Source organism: Globicephala melas, chromosome 4, assembly GCF_963455315.2.
Source record: "Globicephala melas chromosome 4, mGloMel1.2, whole genome shotgun sequence".
Classification (NCBI taxonomy): Eukaryota; Metazoa; Chordata; class Mammalia; order Artiodactyla; family Delphinidae; genus Globicephala; species Globicephala melas.
Genome location: NC_083317.1, coordinates 67,829,401 through 67,852,741, shown reverse-complemented (window position 1 = coordinate 67,852,741; position 23,341 = coordinate 67,829,401). Strand labels below are relative to the sequence as shown.

Here is a 23,341-nt window from a genome sequence, read left to right as displayed (position 1 = left end):
TTCCTCGGCTCCCCATTACCTGCAGGCATGAGTTCAAGCTCCTTGGCTAGGCTTACAATGCCCTTGGCTATCTGACTTCAAACTAATTTCTAAATGTCACCTCTTGTTATTACCGACCATTCATTTTATTTTCCACACTGCCACAAAACCCAGTGATTATTTTGAAAACTACATTCTCTTTTGCCTTTGTATATACAATTTCCTCTGTCTAAAGCGCCCTTCTCCAATTTTTTTACCCTGGTCCTGTTCCTCCTTCCAGACTCAGCCCAATTATCTCTTTCAAATTAATAAATATTGACGGTGAGCCCATGATGTAACAGGCTCCGGGCTAGGATCCGGGGATAGAGGGGATGGATATAACAGCTCCTTGAAAGTTCACCATCCAGGAGGGAGGAAGTCTTGAAAGCAAACAAATGGCCTATTTGGGGATCAAATGAGGTGGGAAGATTAATACTGGGAATCAGACAAGGATTCCCAGAGTAAGTAGTCACTGATCTGAGTTTTGAAGGATGAAGAAGAGTTTACCGGGTATTTAAGGGGAGGAAACATTTCAGGCAGAGGGACCAGCAGGGGTGTGTAGCAACACAGCACATCTGAGACCTGATAGCCTGGTACTGCTGGAGTATAAACTTCAAAGAAAAACCAAGCCACCATTCTTGTGTCCTCTTTCCTCCCATTCCCCACAGCCTGCTGTTCACAGATGAGGGAAGCAGCTTCTCCTCTTGCATCTTCATTGTTCACTTATGAATGGATTTCCTCCCTGCTCCACACAAGTTCCTCAAGAGCAGGAACCAAAAAATTCATCTATGTACCTACAGCAAGACAAGTACCTGGCACGTAGTAGGTATCAAGATTTTTGATCAATGAACAAAAGCAAGTCAACTTAGTTTTACCTTTATAAGAAATAATCATAAATTTGGATAATAGCTCCCTTTATTGAGTCCTTATCATGTCTCAGGTACTATGTTAAGAGCTTTTCAAACTCCATCTTATTTGATCCTCACAGAAACTGTATTAGGTAAGTATTATTGTCCCCATTTTATAGATGAGGAAAGTAAAGCACACAGAGGGTAGTAACGTGGTCAACCTCAGATAATTAGTTAAATGGTGGAACTAGAATTTTGACTTCATGACCTGTGCTGGTTGATTAAGATCAACCATTCCACTGCCATGGCCGTGGAATGGTGAGGGCTTGGATTTGGAAAATTTCCTTGACTTCCAGAGATGGCTCTTCCAATCTCAGAAACTGTCCACAGACTCCTCACATAGACCTTAAAGAGCACTCACTTTCTGCGTCACATGCACTTACTCATCCCTGCATATGTGACAACCATGAAAGTATTTCCGTAAAATGTTACAAAAAACCCAAACGAACTTTTTAGCCAACCCCACTAAGGAAATATATGGTAAAGGGGTAAGAGAACAAGCTCTATAGAGGTGGGCTGCTTCAGTTCAAATCCAGTTCTTCCAGTTATTAGCATCTCTGTCTCTGATTATCATCTCTGTGTCTCTGTCTCCTCAACTGTAAGATGAGGAATAATAATAATCTCAAAAGGTTGTTGAAAGGAACAAATAAATTAATACATGGAACAAACTTAGCATAGTACCTGACTTATAGTAACACTATATGAGTATTTGCTGTTATTATTACTCTCCAATAAGTCCAGTTTAGTAACACAGATCAATATTTACTCCTCCCAATGAGATAACACATGGGAAAACATTGAGTCCTTCGCTTGGAATCTCTTTAATAACCTGACTTTAGATTTCTGTTTCGGTGTGTTATTTCTGTCTTTCTGTCTGTCTGTCTCTCTCTCTCACGCACACACAAACTCATACAATAAAGTTTGACTTATTAAACATATCAGAGGGACTTCCCTGGTGGTGCAGTGGTTAAGAGTCTGCCTGCCAATGCAGGGGACACGGGTTCGAGCCCTGGTCCAGGAAGATCCCACATGCGGCGGAGCAACTAAGCCCGTACACCACAACTACTGAACCTGCACTCTAGAGACTGCAAGCCACAACTACCGAGCCCTGTGCCACAACTACTGAAGCCTGCACGCCTAGAGCCCATGCTCTGCAACAAGAGAAGCCACCACAATGAGAAGACCGCGCACAGCAACAAAGAGTAGCCCCCGCTCGCCGCAGCTAGAGAAATCCTGCGCACAGCAACAAAGACCCAACGCAGCCAAATATAAATAAATAAAATGAATAAACTTATTTAAAAAAATCAGAATTTGGTTTCAGAACGAATTTGCTTCTCTTTCAAAATAAGAAAGCATCTATATTAACTTGGAGTCCTCTCTTACTAGCTATTAGAAAGAGTGAAGCTTTCAGAAACGTTCCGTAATTTAGGTGTCCCAAATCCCAAAGTGTAGTGCAAAGTAGGCTGACAAATGGAGCATCTTTTGATCTTACCAGTATATTTTTGAAAGGTAACTACAGCAACGTTAAAATCTTGTATTAATTCCACTTTAAAGTCATCATTGGTCAGGCCACTTATGTTCTCCACTAGGAAGATTAGCATCATATCAGTCACATTTGCCTTCAGATTTTCAAATGCAACCAAAGAGGAAATATTTTCACATTCTTTTGGGGCGTCTTCCTTTTTTTCTGATCTGTTGAAAGAGATATTTGCATCTAGTTCTTCTGATGCATCTGATTTTAGGGAGACAAAAAGGGTACAAGATGTTATATTTATGTACCATGTTCTTAGCAAAGTAAATTATCATAAGCTAATTACACTGCCCTGTTCCCTTCCTGGTCTCTTGGCTAACTCAAATAAAACATATCTTAGGGGACTTCCCTGGTGATCCAGTGATTAAGAATCCCCCTTCCAATGCAGGGGACATGGGTTCGATCCCTGGGCAGGGAAATAAGATCCCACATGCCGCAGGGGCCGCAACTAGAGTGAAGACCCAACGCAGCCAAATAAAAAAAAACAGATCTTAGAGGACTTTTAGCTTAATATAATTAAAATAAAAAATAGTACTTAATTGTCTATTAATATGATGATGATTATGTTCAATTTTATTACACTCTTTTCTGCCTTGTTTCTCTAAGGAACCTGCCTTGTTTTTCATAGCACTTGACATATATTTCTATCACAGCACCAAATTACAGTTATTGAACCAAGCTACTCCAGAGCAAGGGACATATTTATTCATCTTTGTATGGATGGCATATGGTATATAGTTGAGGCTCAATAAATGTTTGAATTGGAGAATTACTGTTTAGGTCACTGGAGAAGAGCAAGACTATCCCATGCCCATATTTGGGCATCACCTAACACATTATGCTCTGAAAAGCAATAATTTCCTATCACTGGAGAGAAAAAGGATACTTACGGTGAATGACTAAGGAATGCACATGGAAGATAAAATGGCCCAGAGAATTATGGGTATACCTCAAACTTACAGAATAGCAACCACCCAAGCCAGCTTGTTCTGCTTCATCGTTGGCCATAAATGAGTTACATATACAGTTGACCCTTGAACAACACGGGGAATAGGAGCATCAACCCCCTGCACGGCCAAGTAACTGCGTGTAACTTTGACTTCTCAAAACCTTAACTACTAATAACCCACTGTTGACCAGAAGCCTTACTGATAACATGAACAGTACAGTCGATTAACACATATTTTTATATGTTATATGTACATCTACATATATTTTATGCATTCATGACATAGCTAATTTTTTCTTAATTTGTTCAATATTTCTACGCTATGCAGTTCATCTGTGAGTTTTTTCAAATTTCCAGAAATTTTTCAAATATACTTATTGAAAAAAATCCACGTATAAGTGGAGCCACGCAGTTCAAAGCCGTGTTGTTCAAGGGTTAACTGTATACAGGAGGTCAGTTTCACTCTGATTGTGCAATGAAGCATAATGAGTATGTTATGATCTTTAGACATTCTGTGAGCAACTATCCAATTAGCACCCTTATGTTCAAGGCACTGGTTGTGTGGAGATGGGTGCATACAAAAAATGCTAGAAAAGGAAATTACCAGTTTTCTAATGGATGTATACAAAAATAAATAAATAAGAAATGGAACTGACATTTGTAAATGTTTATCATGGCAGAGTAAAATGCTATGTGCTCACCAAATCCATTTTGTTTTCTTCCTAGGCAACATTTCCCAGACTTCCTACAGTTGAGTTCCTACAGTAGAGTTCATGTGGCTAATGGAATATGGGTGGATCTGGTGAATTCCATTTTCCAGACCTGGCCAATCAAATCTCCTTTATGTGAATCTCCTTCTCCCTTGCAGTGACCTTGAAGGCCACATATCACAGATAACGGTGTCAAAAAGATGGAAGGAGCCTGGATTCCTGAATAATTGTGTGAAGCAGTCTAGACTCCCCCCACCACCCTAGCTGCCGACTACACTGAACTGTGATCTGGGGGGCTTGTTTGTTACAGCAGTTAGATGACCCTGACAAAAACTCCTGTTACGTGCTGGATGTGACACCACACAAACACACACTCATGCCAAATAAAAAATAGCTTAAGGATTCGATAACAACATAAATTAGCATTCAGTGAGACAGGCATGACAAACCGGAACGACTACCGGAGTCGGGGTGAGCTACATGAGCTCGACCCTTGACTCTGCCACTCTTTAGCCACGTGACCTTGGGCACATCTCTTAATTACAAAATGAGATGATTGGACTTAAGTGAATGGAAAGAGCCTTTCCACCAATATAGTTTATAACCCCATGACTATGAGAAGCTTCATCACGAGAGTGGCTTGGTTGACTGCCAAATAAAGTCAACTTGATTGCGTCAACGATCAAGCCAAGAATCCAAACCAGGGAGATGAAGGAACTGGGCTGGCCTGGAGTGGCTTCAGAGAAGAGGAAGAACCTGAGTAGATCCTGAAGACTATCCTAGAATTTAGGTAGAGAAAAGTGGAGTAGAATGTATTGTGAGCAACAGAAGTATAGGCAGAGTGCTGAGACTACACCAAAACCATTTAGGAAATGGTGGCAATTTGACAAATGAAGCTTAAGGAGCACTTGTGCAGAGGTGTAAGAAATGAGGCCACGTATGTGATATCATATGGTATTTGTCTTTCTATGTGGAATCTAAAATACGACACAAATGAACATATCTACAAAACAGAAACAGACTCACAGACATAGAGAACAGATTGGTGGTTGGCAAGGGGGAGGAGGGGTAAGGGAAGGAAGGATTGCGAATTTGGGATTAGCAGATGCAAACTATTATATATAGGGTGGATAAACAACAAGGTCCTACTGTATAGCTACTAGGTTGCTGGCTGTTTCCTACAGCAGATGGGACGAGAAGAGCTGCCGCTGGTCTGGAGAGCTACACCACATCCTGCACCCAGCGCTCAGAAAGCAACACTAACTGACTTAGCCACACACAGCACCCACTGTCACATCATGTCCTTGCTTCACAATGGCTGGATGGGCACAGGTAGACTCTGAAGGTCAGTTCATCCACCTCCCGGGTACCTCTTTATCCTCCCATCAATTGCAAGGTGTCTCCCAGCCCCCACAGAGAGAGCTGTTCCCATCCTTCTGACCTGAACCCTTAGGGCTCAAGAGGCAACCCTTGCACAACTGGCTAGGAGGATGGAGATGATGCAGCCCAAAGCATCTCTCAGCTAACAAACCTTGCCTTGTGAAGTCAAGAAGAGAAGGATGACCTCCGCAACACATAGTGTTTAATATTGAAAGCAAAACTGCCTGGTGGATGAAAAGTTACCTGATTCTTTGACACGTTCTTTGGTCTTGGATTCCTGAAACCCAAACAATAAAGTAGCATTAATAAATTACTAATAATCTCTTTACATTAAGAAAGTGTCCCTAGGACCAGACTGGAGATGTAGGGTCTACAGAAATTATAACTAAAAGCACAGGCAATGATGCTGTTTAATATATAGCACACAAATCACCTGTAAAAACGAGTCACAAATAAAAGAAACCCCAAAGGAGCACCAAGTGTCTGAGGTAAGACCTAAGTCAGAGAAATAATTTAGCTCATGTTCGTTTTCCCATTTAACATCTATTGAGTGTGTACTATTAACAAGCACTAGGCCATGTGCTTTCCTAAGGCTGTCTCATTTAATCCTCACAACAACCCAATAATCCAAAGAGGTCAGTACTATTACTATCCCATTTTACACTTGAGGAAATACTTAGTACATTACAGTATAGATCGCTGGCCCCTCTAAACCATGTGAAGATGAAACCAATATAGCAAGTACCTGGGACAAACAGACCCAAGATTTTACATCTCAAACCACCATTATGGTAACCCCCCAATCTTGAATTTTCAAAAGCGTCAAAAATCAAACAAAAAGTGCTTCTTCTTCCATTATTTCATACCTACCCTATCACCACTCTCACTCCCTCCACATCTGTAAGTTGCTTTCCTCACCCCAGTTTGAGTTGTACTTCTCATTCCACTGTATTTCCTCATCGTGGTTCCCATCCACACACCTTGGGAGAACACCCTACTTCCCTTGTAATCACCCCTTTCCTTACCATTGTTGGAATTTTCCCCTCCTGGACTTCATCCGTGGCTCTGGGCAACTGGACAGTTAACTTGAATGTTCCTTTTCCTGGCCATACTAACTCGTGGTTCTCTCTCGCCAGAACTTGCTGCCGAACTGAAATTTTTTTTAAAAAGGCAACTGTTAAAGCAATCTTTGTTCACAAAATTATTCTGTGATTTCTGTAGGCTTCATCATCATCAGTCAACGGCTTGGTCAGTTTCTCAAGAGAGGCTATGTGTGGTGAAAAGGGGGAAGTTTAGCAAGCAGACACAGATTTGAATTCTATCTTTAAACTTACTTTTTTAACCCTGAGCATGTTCCTTAATAAGCCTTATTTACAAAATCTCAGTCTTCTTGTCTATTAATTGATGAAGACTGTCTTGTGTGGGTGTTAACATGGATTAGATTCAAGAAACATTATAAAGAACTTAGTACAGTATGTGATGCCCAGTAGGCACTCAGAAAGGTAACATTATTTATTCTACAGTGAAAGGAAATAATTAAAGCATCCCTCACTGTGAGCCAGGGATGCTAGGACATGACATTATGAAAGCCATGTTTTAGGAAAGTGACTCAGGTGAACATAAGCAGGATAGCGAGGAGCCTCATTAAAAAGGTATTTCAATCAATTCTTTAACCTGTGATGATAAGATGGGAGAGATTCTTACCAAAAAAAAAAAAAAATTAACACATATTTGGCAGCTGGGCTGTAGTGGAAGAAAAAAATGAACAGTGGACATGAGTCCAAAGACCTGGATTCAAATTCCAACTCTGCCACCAACTAGCTGTGTCATTGAGAAAATATCTTAACTTCTTGCGTCTCAGTTTCCATACGTGAAGCAGTGTCTGTGAATGAATTTTGTGACACCCATAAGAGCTGTGTAACTGTAAGTTATTGTACAATTATAAGAAGGAGCAGTCAGAGAGAGAAAAGGAAAAGCGGTGTATCTGAGACAGTGGAGAACAGGGAATGAGTGAGTTTACAGGAGGAGGCCTGGCCAACGTAGTCAGGCGGTACAAAGAGGTCAGGGCGAAGGAGAACCCTGGAGAGTGCCCTGCATTCACAGGTGTGGCTCTGCTATGGATGTTGGGCTACTATGTTGTATTCTGATATGGTTGCCTGCTGAGGCTGAAGATACAGGTAGAATCTTTCATCAAAAGGGACTTGAGGCCTTCCCTGGTGGCGCAGTGGTTGGGAGTCCACCTGCTGATGCAGGGGACACGGGTTCGTGCCCTGGTCCGGGAAGATCCCACATGCTGTGGAGCCGCTGGGCCCGTGAGCCATGGCTGAGCCTGCGCGTCCGGAGCCTGTGCTCCGCAGTGGGAGAGGCCACAACAGTGAGAGGCCCACGTACTGCAAAAAAAAAAAAAAAAAAAAAAAAAAAAAAAAAAAGGGACTTGAATAGCTTTCCCACCTCAACCATCCATGCAGAGGATGAGGGAGGTAATGACTTAATTGGATGCCACCTCAAAAACAGGCCTCAAAAACAGTATGAGAAGGAATGCCAGACTCTAATTTCATTCTTTGTGAGCAGGGTGGGTGTTTTTGCATGGACTCCTGATAAGCTGTCCTAAGCTGGAGTGAGGACTAAGCACTGGATAGGACCCCTGAGCCCAGAGAGCAGGCTAAGTTTTATAAGCCAAGCTATCTAGAGTCATGGACCTCTGTGTTACATTCCTTTTATTATTCCCTATACTTTGGTAGAGTCCTGTCCAGGTATCTACATGTGCCAGCGTGTTCTGAGATTGTGTGTAATAGGTATGGGCACAACTATTTTAAGAGAGCAAGTGGTAGCAGTAACAGCAAGTGATCCGCAACAAGGAGAAAGTGAATCTGGGAGGAAGAAGAGCTGAAATGCTGCCATCTAAACACCCTCACCCATGTGGACAGGCTCTCTTCTGCACCAATCTCAGACCATCCATATTTAATTTAAGGAGAAGCTGACAATAATCAGGAGCAAAATTATGACCAGAAAAGATGATAAATGTACACATCTGAAACAGGATTTAAAATCGTTTTTTTATATAAATTTTTTTTTATTTATTTTTGGCTGAGTTGGGTCTTCGTTGCTGCACGCGGGCTTTCTCTAGTTGCAGCAAGCGGGAGCTACTCTTCGTTGCGGTGCGCACGTTTCTCATTGCAGTGGCTTCTCTTGTTGCGGAGCATGGGCTCTAGGCGCGCGGGCTTCAGTAGTTGTGGATCGCAGGCTCCAGAGCTCAGGCTCCGTAGTTGTGGCGCATGGGCTTAGTTGCTCCGCGGCATGTGGGATCTTCCCGGACCAGGGCTTGAACCCGTGTCCCCTGCATTGGCAGGCAGATTCTTAACCACTGCGCCACCAGGGAAGCCCGGGATTTAAAATCTGACAAGGCAATTTACACTCGACTTTTCGGAAATTCAGCCAATTATACAGAAGTACACAGCTTCCAAGTAGTTTCTGTTTGCTATCCACTCATTTCTACAGAGGAGTGCTTTGGGGCTCATTCTTATTATGTGAATGATAAGAATCAAGTTGTGTTACACTATAGGCCTGCACCTGTTGCGGCCACTTCCTTCCCTGGAGGGCAGAGGGTGTTCCTGTGGAAGAAGACCTTTGCCCGAGGGACAGTGCTGGGGTAGGTAATATGATGTTAGCAAACTCCTGACCCCTTGCTTCTGAGAAAGCCATTCCTCTGGGAGGAAACCAAAACTGAACAGGGACTTTCCACGCCTAAGAACTTTGACCATACAAAGAGCTGCACTAAGCTGTGAGTGTGGCTGGGTGGGTACTACTGCAAGAAGGGCATTAGAGCAGTCTAGAGGTGGGTGAAGGGAGAAAGCAGGCTGGGAGATGGGAAGGAAGAAACCTCGCAGGGAGACTGAAATCACTTCTGCTTTGAGGACTAGAACAGAATGATGTTATCACCACACAATTATATTTTTGCTGTTTGTATTTTTACGAGGTTTGTATTTTCTACAATTATTTCCCTTTTTGTTCATTCAGGGTCATCAACAAACAACAGGGATTCTCAGACTTTAGCGAATCATTGTCACCTGGGGTGCGGTTAAACATGCAGATTCCCACCCACCCCACACTCAGGGTACCTGAGTCTCTAGGACAGAGCTGGGAATGTGCCTGTTTAACCCGTTGTGATTTGGATGCAGGGGGTCTGTTGCCGCAATGTGAGGACTACTCTTGAGGATAATGGGATTTTAAAGAAGAAAGAAGTGTCCCTAAGGGCCAGGTCCATGGTGATGTTGATAATCGGAATCAAAATGGTAAAATCCTTTGAGGAAAAGTAAAGCCCCGGGGAAATGGCTTACATTGCACAGATGCCCTTTTGAGCATTGCTTGGTGAAATTAACCCTTGGAAAACTTTTTGACATTGTTCTAAGGGCTCTGAGTCAGGCAGGTCTCCTGACCCCTGCCCACCTCGCTTCCTTCACACGGGTCTGTGCACCCCTCTCTTCTCTGGGTTTCATTCTTTCCTTTCTGCATCCCTGCCCTAGAGCATTCCAATTGCTCTGATGGCCTCGTAAGCCTCCTTGCTTCTCCTCTGACCCAAATGCTTCTCCAAATCCAGCAACAGGAAGGCAGGGTCAGTGGTTGCCCACATCCTTGCCTTTGAGATCCTGATGGAAAAAACTGTGCACTGGGAGAACAGCAGGTCATGTGCTTCCCAGTGCAGACCTGGTAGGTGTCTCGAGCAAGCAGATAACTGGTGGGTACTTGTCCTCCCGCTTCCCTAATAGCAACAGCATGAGAAGAGGTTAACTCAGCTGCTCAATTGCCTATGGGGAGGGAACTTCCCCCTCAAAGTTCAAAACTCCTAACCCTCAATCAACTCAGAATGCCACCCCTGCTCCCAGCCTGAGGACCACCCTGAAACCAACTGGAGAGGTTCCAGCAGACCCTCGACGAAGATACGGTGCACTGATCAACAGTACCTGCCTTTCCCCTCCAATAAGTCTCTATATTTACATGCAGACAATGAGATTCTAGGCAGTGCTTCTGCCCCTCTCCCAAGTGATCCCAGAATCACTGGGAATCTCCACCATGGGGAAATCCCTGTGACTCCTCACATTGCTTAGCTCCCTCCATCCTTCCCCATCTAAAAAATAAGAGAAAGCACAGGGGCTCTCCCTCTCTCTCTCTCCCAAGCGGAGCATCCTGTAGAATCAGTTACCAAATCCAGACGGTACGCAAACATGCATCTTCCATCCCCATGCTGACTTTCCTTGTTCAAGGGCTCACTGGTCCTCACTTGGACATTGCATGACACTCTTCAAAGGTCTGATGTCCATGGTCTCTCCCAACAGAAATCACTGTACTTATCTGCAACCAAACTTATCTCCCAAAAGTATATTTGGACATGGCTCTCCCCTGCCTCCCTGTGGGGGAAAGTTCATACTCCTTAGCACGTCATGCAAGGTCCTCTTTTATCTCAACCCAATATTCTATTAGCCTTAATTTCCACCCCACTTCTTTTTAAAAAGGAAGTTTAATAAAAGAAGGCCTAAGATTTTTTAAAATACAAGCACCCCCTTTGTAATCTTATAAAATTTCCCAGATCCCACCTGTTCTTTTTAGAGCCAGTCTCCAGACCTCGCTTGTGCACAGAGATAAGGAAAGGGCTCATTCCTCAAACCAAAGCTGCCCAAGGGCACCCAGCACTTCCCTGGAGATGCCTTTGCTCTCCCGTCCCCAGCACTGCAGCCAGCTCCCATCTGAAGAGCCCTCCCCAGTATCTCGCCTATCAAGAACTGAATTCACCCTCAGGAGTCAGTTTAGATGTGACTTTCCTGGAAACCTTCTCTTCCCTTCAAATTGTGTTCCCATAAAACCTCTGGAGTTCCAGAACTGCGGCTTTCATAGGAAGAAGACAAAAATTGCAATGGCATTGCAGCTCTGCCCCTAACACACGATGCCACTACACGATGTAGCCTCGTAAAATGAGGTGGGTGCACCAGCTCTCAGGCAGCTCCCTTCAGTCACACGGTGCTAATGTTTATTTAAACCACCTGGGAGGTCTGCCACCAGCTCCGGGAGCGCCTGGAAGCGCCGCGCACGCAGCGTCCCCGACGCGTCTTGTCTATTCTGCGCGCCCCACGCTCTTTCCTACACCTGCTGCCGGAGCCGGACGAAATCTCCCGCCCCGCGCCCCAGCCCCAAGTTTCCCTGGAAGGAGAGCCCCCGCTGTCCCCTCTCCCCCGCACCCCTTGCCCCCCTCACCGTCGTCGAGGTAGAAGAGCACAAGGAAACGAGGCGGGCTCCCCGGCGCCTGGCGGACCTCACACTCCCCGCCTCCTGATCTCTTCTGGCTCTGGAAGTACATCTGCAACTTGGTGCTCAAGTTCTTCGGGGGGTGGGAACCCCAGGACCCTTCGACCAGCAGCGGGAAGGAGCCGGGCGCAGCCATCCTCCTCTCCGCTGGTCTGGCTCCGACTGCAGGCCCCTCCCAGATCCCGGTGGTTAAACATCTTTCGCTTTCGTTTCCCAGAACACTCCTCCCATCCTTAGTTCCTGCTTTTGGAACTTCCCCAGCTGCCCCAAGCTGGGACTAGAAACCACCGTCCTCCCGACGCCTCCTCCCCAATTCTTCACCTTCATCTCTGGACCACGGCAGAAGGTGGTATCGCCTTCGTGGCCTCCCTGCATCTGTATACGCGGGACCCTAAGCTCAGGGCACTCTCTGCCACTCACCCAAGCCACAGGTGAAATCAGCAGCTCTGGTCACTGGACCTTGCGGAAACACGAAGAAAGCTTAATTTTTGCCGCAGGCCGCCATTTTACAAACTCTGATTCTTTAGAATGTCTGGGGCCCATTTTCAGTCTTCTTTCGACAGTCACCTAATTATCAGAATTTTACCTTGCTTCCCTCCTGACCTGTTAATATTCTGTGTCTAGAGATGTGGGGGAGACAGTACATTCACAGCTGTCTTTTTATGGAATACTGGCTAGGTGCCACGCAGGCTGAATGGATTCAACCAACAGACACCGTCTGTGCCCTCCCTGCGCTCATGAAGCCGTGGGGATGCAGAGCAGTTAGGACACAGTGGAATAAGTGCTTTTGGAAGGAATATGCAGGTGTTCCTGGAACAAATTAGGAGGGTCTCCTAGCCCAGGTGTGGGAGCTCAGGGAGGGTTTATGGGGAGGCAACATGGAACCTGAAGCCAAGGGTGATTGGAGATAACCTTGGCGGGTGGGGAAGAGGGGAGTTCCGTGTGATTTACTTGTATGGGATCCCTTGAGCTGCTGGGCGGTAGCCAGAATAGAGGCAGGAGGCCAGCCAAGTGGCTACTGTAGTGTCGCAGGGGAGAGATGAGGGTGACTGAGACCAGGGTACTGATCTAGGAGAACAGAGAAGGGGTGGGGTTCCGAATTGATATTGGACTTGCGGAAGGATGTGGAAAGCGAGAGCAGACACTCAAGCGTGATTCCATGGTCATCCATGCATGGCCTGAGCAGCTGGCTAGATAAAGTGGCATCTACCCGATGGGAGCACTAAAGTGGGAGAGACGCTAGGAATGTGTGTATCCTTGACCATAGTAAGGGAATGTTTCAAGTGAGAAGGAGGGATCATCATTCAAATCAAATACAACCAATACATCAGGTGAGAGAAATGTCTCTTGGACTCAGAGGACCTGGCAAGCGCTGTCTTCTGGTGAGGAGGGAGTAGAGGGCGGTGTACAGAGATCTGAAAGGAAGGGAAGGGAGGCAGCAAGCGCTGTCAGCTCTTTCCAGAAGTGTGACTGTGAAAGGGAAGAAGTTAGGTAGCAGCTTCTGGGGTTATAGAATCGGGGAGGTGTTGTTATTTTTGGTTTTTGGCTTTTAAAATATGTTTAAGCTGGAAGAAGCTTAGAAATGTTTAAATAGTGTTAGAAAAGTAAAAGGAAGGTTGAGGACACAGGTTGTGGGAGAATGTGGGAGGGGATCCTGGGGGCATTGGCCCAAGGAAGGGACACTTTTCCCACTGCACCAGGAAGGAGGAGCTGGAGTACAGAAGTAGGTGATTTTGAATGACTGCCGATGGGAAGGTCTGTAAGTTCTCTCCTGATAGATTCTGTTTTCTCTGTGAAGAAGGTGATGAGGCCTCTTAGGCACTGCCAAAATTAGAGCTGCTTCTCCCTGCAGGGCTGGACCTTATGTATTATCTCTTAATCACAATGAAACAAAATTTCAGGAAGAAGAGAACCAGAGATGGGCCAAAGAGAGGTTACAGGACTTTAATTTCTGATGCATAATAATGCTAAACAATATTCAGCTATTTTCTCCTACCTGCAGCTTTCTTCCTGCAGGTGGCGCTCATCATCCAGTCCAAACCACCCTGGGCCCCTGCAGGGGGAAGTGGGGAAGATACAGAACGGCCAGCCAGGGCTCTCAGCCACAGTGGTGACTGTTTCTCTTCAGGGCATTGTCACCCTTTCCCTTCAAACCACAACTAAAATCAGCACTCTCCTTTAACCAGTTTGGGAGTCCAGAACTGGGCAAACAGTTATCTTTTTCTTCACACCATCGTTTTACAAAAATAAAATCAGAAATAAACTATAGTAGAAGTTGTGGCAGGCCATTTCTGGATTGCTTTCAAGGATTTATTTAATTATTAGCAGTGTATTTTGTCACACATGGGCTGCTCATTATTCCTGGGTTGACTGGGAAGAATCTATCAGAGGATCAGGATGTCAGGTCTTGAAAGCCAAGGGAAAAAAAAAATATTCTAGAAGGAGCAAATTGCTAACCATCATTAGCCCCTGAAGTACTTTGTCTTCTCTCCTCAGTCGTTTTGACCCTTTTCATTTGTTGAACCCATACCCTCCCCCCTCCCCCAGTGTGCTTATCCTCTCTCAATTCTCTGTCTCCATAGGGTGTTTGCCTCCTGAAACTCACTTCCTTCCAAGGAAGCAAGCATCCTCTCAGGGCCTGGGGGAGAGCAGATTCCAGCAGAGAGGCGGCCATGTTTACGTGGCTGTTCCCTGTTTGTCTTTCCACCAAAAAGTCCTGGCTGATCTTAATAGAACAACCCACATCCGCATTTGGGGGCTGAACTTCCCTTTCTCTGCTTCATCTAAATTTCCCCTTTCAGCCTCTCTACAGACTTCTATAACCTAGCATCAGACTCCTTTCAAGTTCTCCACAAGCCAGCATCAGGCCCCCCATTTCTCCCGCTGAAGTATATATTGGGGAAGGGGTTGGCTTTCCCATCTGTCCTGAATCAGTGAGTTGTGAGCACCTCATGCCGAACTCTCTGCCTCACTTTGCTCCTGCAACTGCTGGCCTGGTCCCCCAAAACAGAATGTGACCTCAGAAGTGAGGCAAGCTCCCCTGCCCGTTACCACTCCAAGTTCAGTCCTCAGATGGAGTCACCTGATGGACACGCACCAGTTTGTGGACTTATTCCCTGTGCTCCAATCCCTTTTAGGAGTTTCATCTTCTTCACTCTTCCACAAGGAATGTCTCTGATGCTCCCACTCTCTAGTATGGTAATCCCTAATGGTATATTTTCCCAAATAAGAGTCATTTAGGGGCTTCCCTGGTGGCGTAGTGGTTAAGAATCCGCCTGCCAACTTAGGGGACACGGGTTTGACCCCTGGCCCGGGAAGATCCCACATGCTGCAGAGCAACTAAGCCCGTGAGCCACAACTACTGAGCCCACATGCCACAACTACTGAAGCCCGTGTGCCTAAAGCCCATGCTGTGCAACAAGAGAAGCCACGACAATGAGAAGCCCGCATACCACAACGAAGAGTAGCCTCCATTTGCCTCAACTAGAGAAAGCTCATGCGCAGCAACGAAGACCCAACGGAGCCAAAAATAAAAACAAATAAATAAATGAATTTATTTTTTAAAAAATAAGGGGTGTTTCCAAGTGAAAAAAGGTCATTGAGGTTCATTAATACTATAGTTGCTGGGAAGTGGAGGGAGACTTCTGCAGAAGAGTCCAGAGCCGACTTGATCTTTCCAAGTTCATGTGATGGGAAGAGTAAAGCAGAGTAAAGATCCTTCTTGGCCATTCAGTAGGTACTGAATCAGACAGACATGCACGTGTCTCAAGACAGGCATTAACTATCAGAGAGAGTACAACCTAGATCATACTAAAAAAGAAAAGCATACAATATTTTATTCCTACACCATATCATGCATGATCACCAGTGATGTGCTGTTAAATATTGAACAACTTGCTCTCTGGGAAAAAAAAAAAAGTTTACATTTATGTGTATGTTATTTTAAATTTTACTGACATAAAGGTTGTATAGCACATAGTTTACAAATAATAATAAAATGTATAATATTCTTTATTGTAAATTTCAGATAGTTGATTCTCACTGAATGTTTCAAAGATGTTTGCCCAACTCTCATATTTGTACCCAATCTATGGTTGCAATTGATGAATGAGGGTAGTTCTGATATAAACGTTGGTCGTTGGTTGATACTTTTGTCTACATTAAAAAGGGAGATGAAGATGAAACAATGAAGACATGTGTCAGAATTTGTTATTTGTCAATGCCATGGGCTCCTTCTTTGCTGAATGGGATAATAGTTTTCAACTACCAGAAGAATAATTCCTTTACAAGGTTATGGCTACAGACATGACATACTTTTAAATTTAGTCTGCCTTATTAACATATTCTCCATTACTTTCTTAAGTCTTAATCAACAAAACAATAAATTAAGCCCTGATTTGTAGCGTTTTTCAATTCCATGGTGTAAATATTCTCACCATGGCTGATTTTAAGCTCCCATTGTGATAGTACTGAATGCAGAGTTGGGAAGAGATGAACAGTAGCATACCATTGTATAATACTTCTACCATACAGTAGACGTAAATAACTCAAGAGTACAGATAATAGTAAAGTGTAGTGAAATAATTAGAAAGTGATGAATCTTTTAAAAATATAATCCATTTTATTATAAGTTTATACAATGTAATTCTAAATAATGGTTTTTAATAACTGGCTCACAAAATTTTTGAAAATTGAAGAATCAGTTCTGGTGAGCCAGTATGACTTGTACCTCCAGCACAAAACCGTACTACTCTTTTCACATCAGAGGTAGTATTATCAGATAGAGCAGCTGGTATGCTCTCGCCCCTCCCAACTCCTCCCACACACACCTTAGTACAACTGTTATACTAATATTCTCCTAGTCAAATAGGCTTTAAAGCTGATTGCTTCCTTTCATTCCTATGGACAATTAGTCACCAAGACATTCATTAATCTGTTCATTACTTTTGAGAATTCTACCCTGGAAGAAATAAAAGGGTAATGAAAATCATGAAACAAGGACAAATGTAGTTTAAAATGTTAAAGTGTAATAATTAATACAACAAACTTATGAGAAAATTAATATTACCTCCATTTTACTAAGAGGAAACTGGGGCACAAAAAACGTTAAATATCTTGCCCCAATGTCACACAACTAGTTAAAGGTTAAGCTGGGATACAAACCCAGGCAACCTTACCCTAGAGCTCAACATTACGATACCCTTGCACAGTGATGTTCTGCTCAGATCCCTTCTACAGGGTAATAAACCCACTCCCCAGCTGCTGGTCATATCAGCTGTTGACAGTTCACAGCAGGATCTCTCACTCGCCTTATCTTTGCTTCATCTTTCCCATCAACAGTTTCCTCATGGCAGAGAATATTTATATCTCCTACATTTGAGTCCAGTTCTACCCACAGGCTAGGTTAACCATATCATACTTATGTGGCCCAAACAGCAAAGCTGTGGTAGTGAGGGTGTAGGGAAATGGGGTCTCTCATGTGGTGGGTGATTTGTTAATTTCCCCTTGTAATTTTGCCACTTTTTGCTTATCTGCTTTTGCTTAATTTAAGGCTATATTGGTTCAAGATTTTTATATCATCCAAGTGAATTGTTTCTTTTTGTCATTAGTGAGTGCTGTTCTTTCTCCTTTATTAATTCTCATTGTCTTAAAGTCCATTTTGTCTTATATTAAAACCACTTTAATTTGGTTAGTCCTTGCTAAGTGTTACAGATATCTTGAGTAGGTTGGCCGCTTACTCAAAGGCAGTCCCTCCTTCCTTGTTAGGAGCAAAGTGCTGAGGTAAAGGAAGTGCCCCTTCAGACACACACTTGACTCTCGGTTCCCTTCTCATGGAATTGGTTTAGGTACGACCTGTGATCCAGTTCTAGGCAAAGAGATACAAAGGGAGTCTGCCATCCATTCCTTATATAGAGACACTTAACAAGAAATCTCTGTTCCCTCCTTTTTGGGGGATGTTATCCGGTGGGATATGCTGATGAGAGATACTGCAGCCAGAAACACTGAGAATGGCAAATTGAAGAGAGAGAAAGAGTCCAGGTCCTTGAGGGCATAATCGAGGTACAGAATCAGCTCTAAAACCACCTACCTCCAGATTTCTTATTGAGTCAGTAAACGTCCTTGTTGTTGAAGCCCCCTTTAATTTTATATTCAGTTGCCTACAGCTGAAAACATCAGCCAGTCTTGGGGGAGGCAGTTCTCTGCAGGCTCAGATGAACTTCCAGGGAGGGATGAAGCTGTGACCTGTCAGCAGCAGATGTTTCGAGCAACTGAGAGAAACGCTAGTCATTCCTGAAATGAGGATACAAGAGGAGACACCCTTGTATCCTCTTCAAGGTATTAAGAGTTAGGGTAATATGATGGTTAAGGTCTGGGTCAGACAGACTTGGGTTCAAGAGTTATTCTGGATTTTACCAGCTATGTGACCTTGGGCAAATTAATCAAAATCTATAAATCTTGGTTTTCTCAACTTTAAAAAATAAGTTTAATAGTACTCACCAGGAAAAGTTTTTTTCAGGATTATATAAGACAAAAAGATAAGTATATAAAGAGTATCATATACTGTCTGACTTCACGTGTTTCAATTATGCTGTTTTTTTCCTCTACTCTTTCTCTGTTTTTGATTGCATTGTTTTCTGCTTTTATCTCTATGGTTGTCTTTCTTTGGTTTGTTTTGGGTTTAACTTGCTCTTCTTTTTCTAGTTTCTTAAGATAGAAATTTGTACCATTGACTTGGGACCTTTCTCTTTTTTTTGTAAGCATTAATGTTATAATGTTATAATTTTTCCACTAAGTACTGCTTGAGCGGCATCCCATCCTTTGTTTGAGGGGGAAGGTAGGGAGAGGGTGATGAGGAGTGATGAGGCTTCCTTCTGGGGCTCCTTAGAAAATGCAGAGGAGGGAATCCCCCGGTGGTCCAGTGGTTGGGAGTCAGCACTTTCGCCGCAGGGGCCCATGTTCGATCCCTGGTCAGGGAATTAAGATCCCGCAAGCTGTAAGACATGGCCAAAAGAAAGAAAGAAAAGAAGAAGAAGAAGATGCTGCCCTGGAAATCTTGGTTACCAGCTCTTGCTCCCAGATCATATCAGTTCTGTGGAAATGGCTAATAGTGGATTTTAGCCCTTAAAATCTATCCTTTGTCTTCTATATAAACCACAAAGTTTTCATTCACTTAACTTTATGAGTAAATATGACTACTTCTGGCTTTAATTAAGGAAAAATTGTAATTGAGAACTACAATTTACAGGTGTAGACCATCAGAGAGAAAAATATGATTTAAGTACATGTACGACAATGACATTGTGTTGGGGGTCCCTATACCACCCCTTGGCTTCAGTAATTCTCTAGGAGGACTCAAAAGATTCAGAGTACAGAAACACTCAACAGTTGTGATTCATTATAGTGAAACGATACAAAGCAAAGTTAGCAGTGGGGAACAGAGCATGAGGAGACTCTGGAGGAGAGATGGTCTTCTCCCAGTGGGGTCACATAAGACGCACTGAATTCCTCAAGCACTGAACTGTGACCATGCATGTGAAATGTCTACTAGGGGGCCTATTACAGACTCAGTGCCCAAGGTTTTTATTTGGGGCTGATCATGCAGGCAGCCTCTACCTACCACATACCAAAATTCCCGACTCCTTAAAGGAAAGCAGGTATTCAGCACAAATCCCGCTGTCTGTACAGACAGGCACTCTGTGAGCCACTCTTTTTATCAGTTAAGGAATTGGGAGACCCCTCCCCAAATCAAAGATCAGACGCCAACCAGGATCAACCTTACAAGCAGGCCTTTCTAAGGATAACTGTGTTAATTAACTCTTTCTGCATAAGCATGTTCCTGTCAAATCAATTGGATTAAACCACATTCTTCAAAGCAGTAACTTGAAATATAATGTGGTCACCTGGAATTACAAGCTTTTTATAACTAAATAAGCCATAGGGTACAGGAAAAGTGACTTTTAACAATGCACTATCCAAATCTGTTTTTATTAAATCCTGTGCCTTTACTAATTTTACTTTAAAAATTTTCCTCAAGTCCAGTGAGCAGTGGTCAAATCCAAACTCAGCCAAAAAGAGAGTCATAAAAATGCAGTTCACAGCCAGAAACTAAAATATTCAATTCACAGACTTGAGTTGACACAACTTTGCCCACAATTTGGCCACATAGCCAGAAATTTCAGAATAATTCAGAGGTTCATAAAAATCATTCCCCAAACTCCAGGGAGACTATGTCATGTTCTTGAGTCTCCTCTCTTATAGCTCAGTCAGTTCCACTTGAAACTCATTGCTCTGGTGGGAACCCTGAGGTTTGAAGTCCAAAGTCACTCAGAAACAGAATGGATGATCCATACTCAGCCACAGTTCTAATTTTTTTTTTTTTTTTTGGCTGTACGCGGGCCTCTCACTGCTGTGGCCTCTCCCGTTGCGGAGCACAGGCTCCAGACGCGCAAGCTCAGCGGCCATGGCCCACGGGCCCAGCCGCATCACGGCATGTGGGATCTTCCCGGACCGGGGCACGAACCCGTGTCCCCTGCATCGGCAGGCGGACTCTCAACCACTGCGCCACCAGGGAAGCCCAGTTTTAATCTCTTTTGAGGTGCTCACAGTGATGCACCACCCAGGGTCCACTTTAAGGAGGGACTTGTTGACTCAGCTGCAGGAAGTGCTATCAGCCAACAGCTTTCAGCTTTCAGCCCACTAGGGATTACAGCAGCCGCAGAGCTACCTTGCCCAGGGTCACGCCCTTCCTGGGGCAGCCCCCATCCAATGACTGATTCAAGTGGGAATATAAAGACCCAGCCTTCCCAGCCAAACGTGGGACAACTCTGATGGACCTTTTTTTTTTTTTTTTTTTTTTGCGGTACGCGGGCCTCTCACTGCTGTGGCCTTTCCCGCTGCGGAGCACAGGCTCCGGACGCGCAGCCTCAGCGGCCATGGCTCACGGGCCCAGCCGCTCCGCGGCATGTGGGATCTTCCCGGACCGGGGCATGAACCCATGTCCCCTGCATTGGCAGGAGGACCCTCAACCACTGCGCCACCAGGGAAGCCTTGATGGGCCATTTTAATGCTCAAGCACCCCTTGGGGTCAACTGAGCCTGTCTTCAGGCCCGCATTGCAGCTTGACCTCTTTGCCCAATCCAGCTTTCTCTGTCTCTCTTCTACAGGTGCTGACCCCGAGGGCATTCCTTAGTAAACATCCTGTATGTTACATTTTATGTCAGCAGCTGACCCCTGGAGAAGCCAGCCCATAACGTAATTGGGTAGGACATTTTGAAGCATCTTTTCATTCCATTGAATGAAGGCAGATCAGCAACTGGGAACAAGGGCCATCCGCTCAATCCATGTGTCTTTCCCAGCCCAACCAGAGCACCTTCTGAAGAAATCAGCAGTGTCCTTTCTCCTCGCAGTCTCAAATTCAAGGTATTTGGATGTTATATTATCTTCGGTCTGAAAGTACAATCTTGTGAGTTAGTCTACATACAAGAAGGTGCATATCTTACAACCCTTACATTCTAGAGGTCTTTGTTCTATGGAAGAGGTTTGGTAATTTTTTCTGTTTCCATAGGGCAGTCTTATGCCTGAATTAAAAGAAATAAAATATCTATCCTACATATCAACTTCTTCCCTAACTGCCGTAATCTGTCAGTGAAATCAAGACATGAACGTAAAGAAATTTCAGTATAAATTACTCTCTTTCTACATCCAGCAGTGAACCTAACTTTTAAAAATTCTTGGCACACAGCAGGAGCTGAGTACATTATTCCAGTTATCTTTTGCTGTTTAACAACCCTCCCCCAAATATAGTGATATAAAACAATGACAATCACTTGTTACTATTATCTCTCCAGATTCTGGGCTCACATAGGCAATCTCCCTCAAGTTCTCTCGTGTGCCTGTGGTCAATCTGTGCGTGAGGCTTGAGTCGTCTCAAAGGCTGTTTTAGCCTGACACGTGTCTGGTGCCAAGACTGGGACAACTCAGACAGCTGGGGGCTGGAGCAGCTGGGGCTCCTCTGGCACCACCATCAATATGTGGGCTCATCACGTGGCCTCTCCAGCATGGCAGCTTCAGGGTAGCTGGACTTCTAACACGGCAGCTCAGCTCCTAAGGCGTGTTGAGAGGGACAGGGAGGGAAAGAGAAAGAGAGAAGAGAGAGACCAATGCTGTATCACTTTTTATGACTTAGCCCTCAAAAGTTACGCAGTGTCACTTCTCAGCATTCTGTTCATTAGAAGTGAGTCACTAAGGCCAGCTCAAATTCAAGGAGAGAGAAATAGACTCCACTTCCTCACAGGAGGAGTATTTATAAGAATTTGATGACCTTTTTTTTTTTTTTTTTTTTTTGCTGTACGCGGGCCTCTCACTGTTGTGGCCTCTCCCGTTGTGGAGCACAGGCTCCGGACGCGCAGGCTCAGCGGCCATGGCCCACAGGCCCAGCCGCTCCACGGCATGTGGGATCCTCCCGGACCGGGGCATGAACCCGTGTCCCCTGCATCAGCAGGCAGACTCTCAACCACTGCGCCACCAGGGAAGCCCTGCTGACATGTTTTAAAGCTACTGCATATGCCAAACCTTCTCCTTTTGAGCAGAAAAGCAGTTGAGCCTCCTTTGTTTCTTTCTTAGTTGGTGTTGCATTCTGACCACGTGATCCTGTTTCTGTGTACATTCCAGAAAACTTACAAGAAAAATGACAAGAGCCAACATTTATTTAGAGCTTATTTTGTGCTGGTAATCTAAGTTCCCAAGTTCTCGATCCTGTTTTGAATTATCCTTCACTTAGTATCCAAATAAAATATCTCAAGTCCCCATCCACTGCACTGCGGGACAGTCCCTCCCCAGTATAGCTCTTTTCAGTGGACTACATTTTCCAGAGAAAGTCCACATTGAAATCTACTTGGCTCCTGTTTCCACACTGCTCCTGTGCTAGAGACACCATCCCCTCTTTTTCCCCCAAATCATCACTAGCACGTTCACTGAAGGTTTGGACTAATTACATCTTAGTGCAGGAATCAACTTCCAGGTCAACGTCACTCATAAATATTTCCAGGAATTCATCAGCCATTTCCTACCTAACCATCTCCTCGCTCAGTGTTAACATGGAGAGGTCCTCTCCCACTCTCTAGATCAGCAGTTAAATGTTGGTAGCCACCCAACTGAAGCCTGCCCCAAGACCTGCTTTCGAAATTTGCATTAGATGATAACATTGTAACAGTGTGAGTTTCCATTAAACCTCAGATTTCCAGCTTCTCTCGGGAAAAGGCAGGACAGGTTACCAACGTTCGGTTTACCTCCTCGCATGTCAGCAATCAAGTAAGTGTAGCCAGTATCATCCGATCCCTGGCTTCTGGTCATTGAAAGTTCCTTTGGCCCACTTCATTCATTACAGTAACCTCCAGCTCCTCTAGACATCTGGGTTTGCAACCCCTTGCCCTAAGATCCACTTCCTCCTCCACCCCTTCCCCATGTTCCCAGGCCCCTATCGCTCCTCTTTAGAACCCACACAAACCCAAAATTCCACTCACTTTATGATACTAAATAACTCAGCTTT

At 44.4% G+C, this 23,341-nt stretch overlaps 1 protein-coding gene across 1 annotated transcript in view; it reads right to left on the bottom strand.

Annotated features, from left to right (window-relative positions):
* Positions 1-11,936, bottom strand: part of PARP14 (poly(ADP-ribose) polymerase family member 14) — a 48,283-nt gene extending 36,347 nt beyond the window's left edge. Inside the window, exons 1-4 of the mRNA XM_030858309.2 lie at positions 11,743-11,936; positions 6,522-6,646; positions 5,740-5,773; positions 2,419-2,658 (exon numbers count right to left, since the gene is read on the bottom strand). Of these exons, the coding sequence (XP_030714169.2) occupies positions 2,419-2,658; positions 5,740-5,773; positions 6,522-6,646; positions 11,743-11,929 (586 nt within the window). The 5' untranslated portion in view covers positions 11,930-11,936. The remainder of the gene's footprint in view (positions 1-2,418; positions 2,659-5,739; positions 5,774-6,521; positions 6,647-11,742) is intronic.
* Between the last annotated feature and the right edge of the window lie 11,405 nt (positions 11,937-23,341).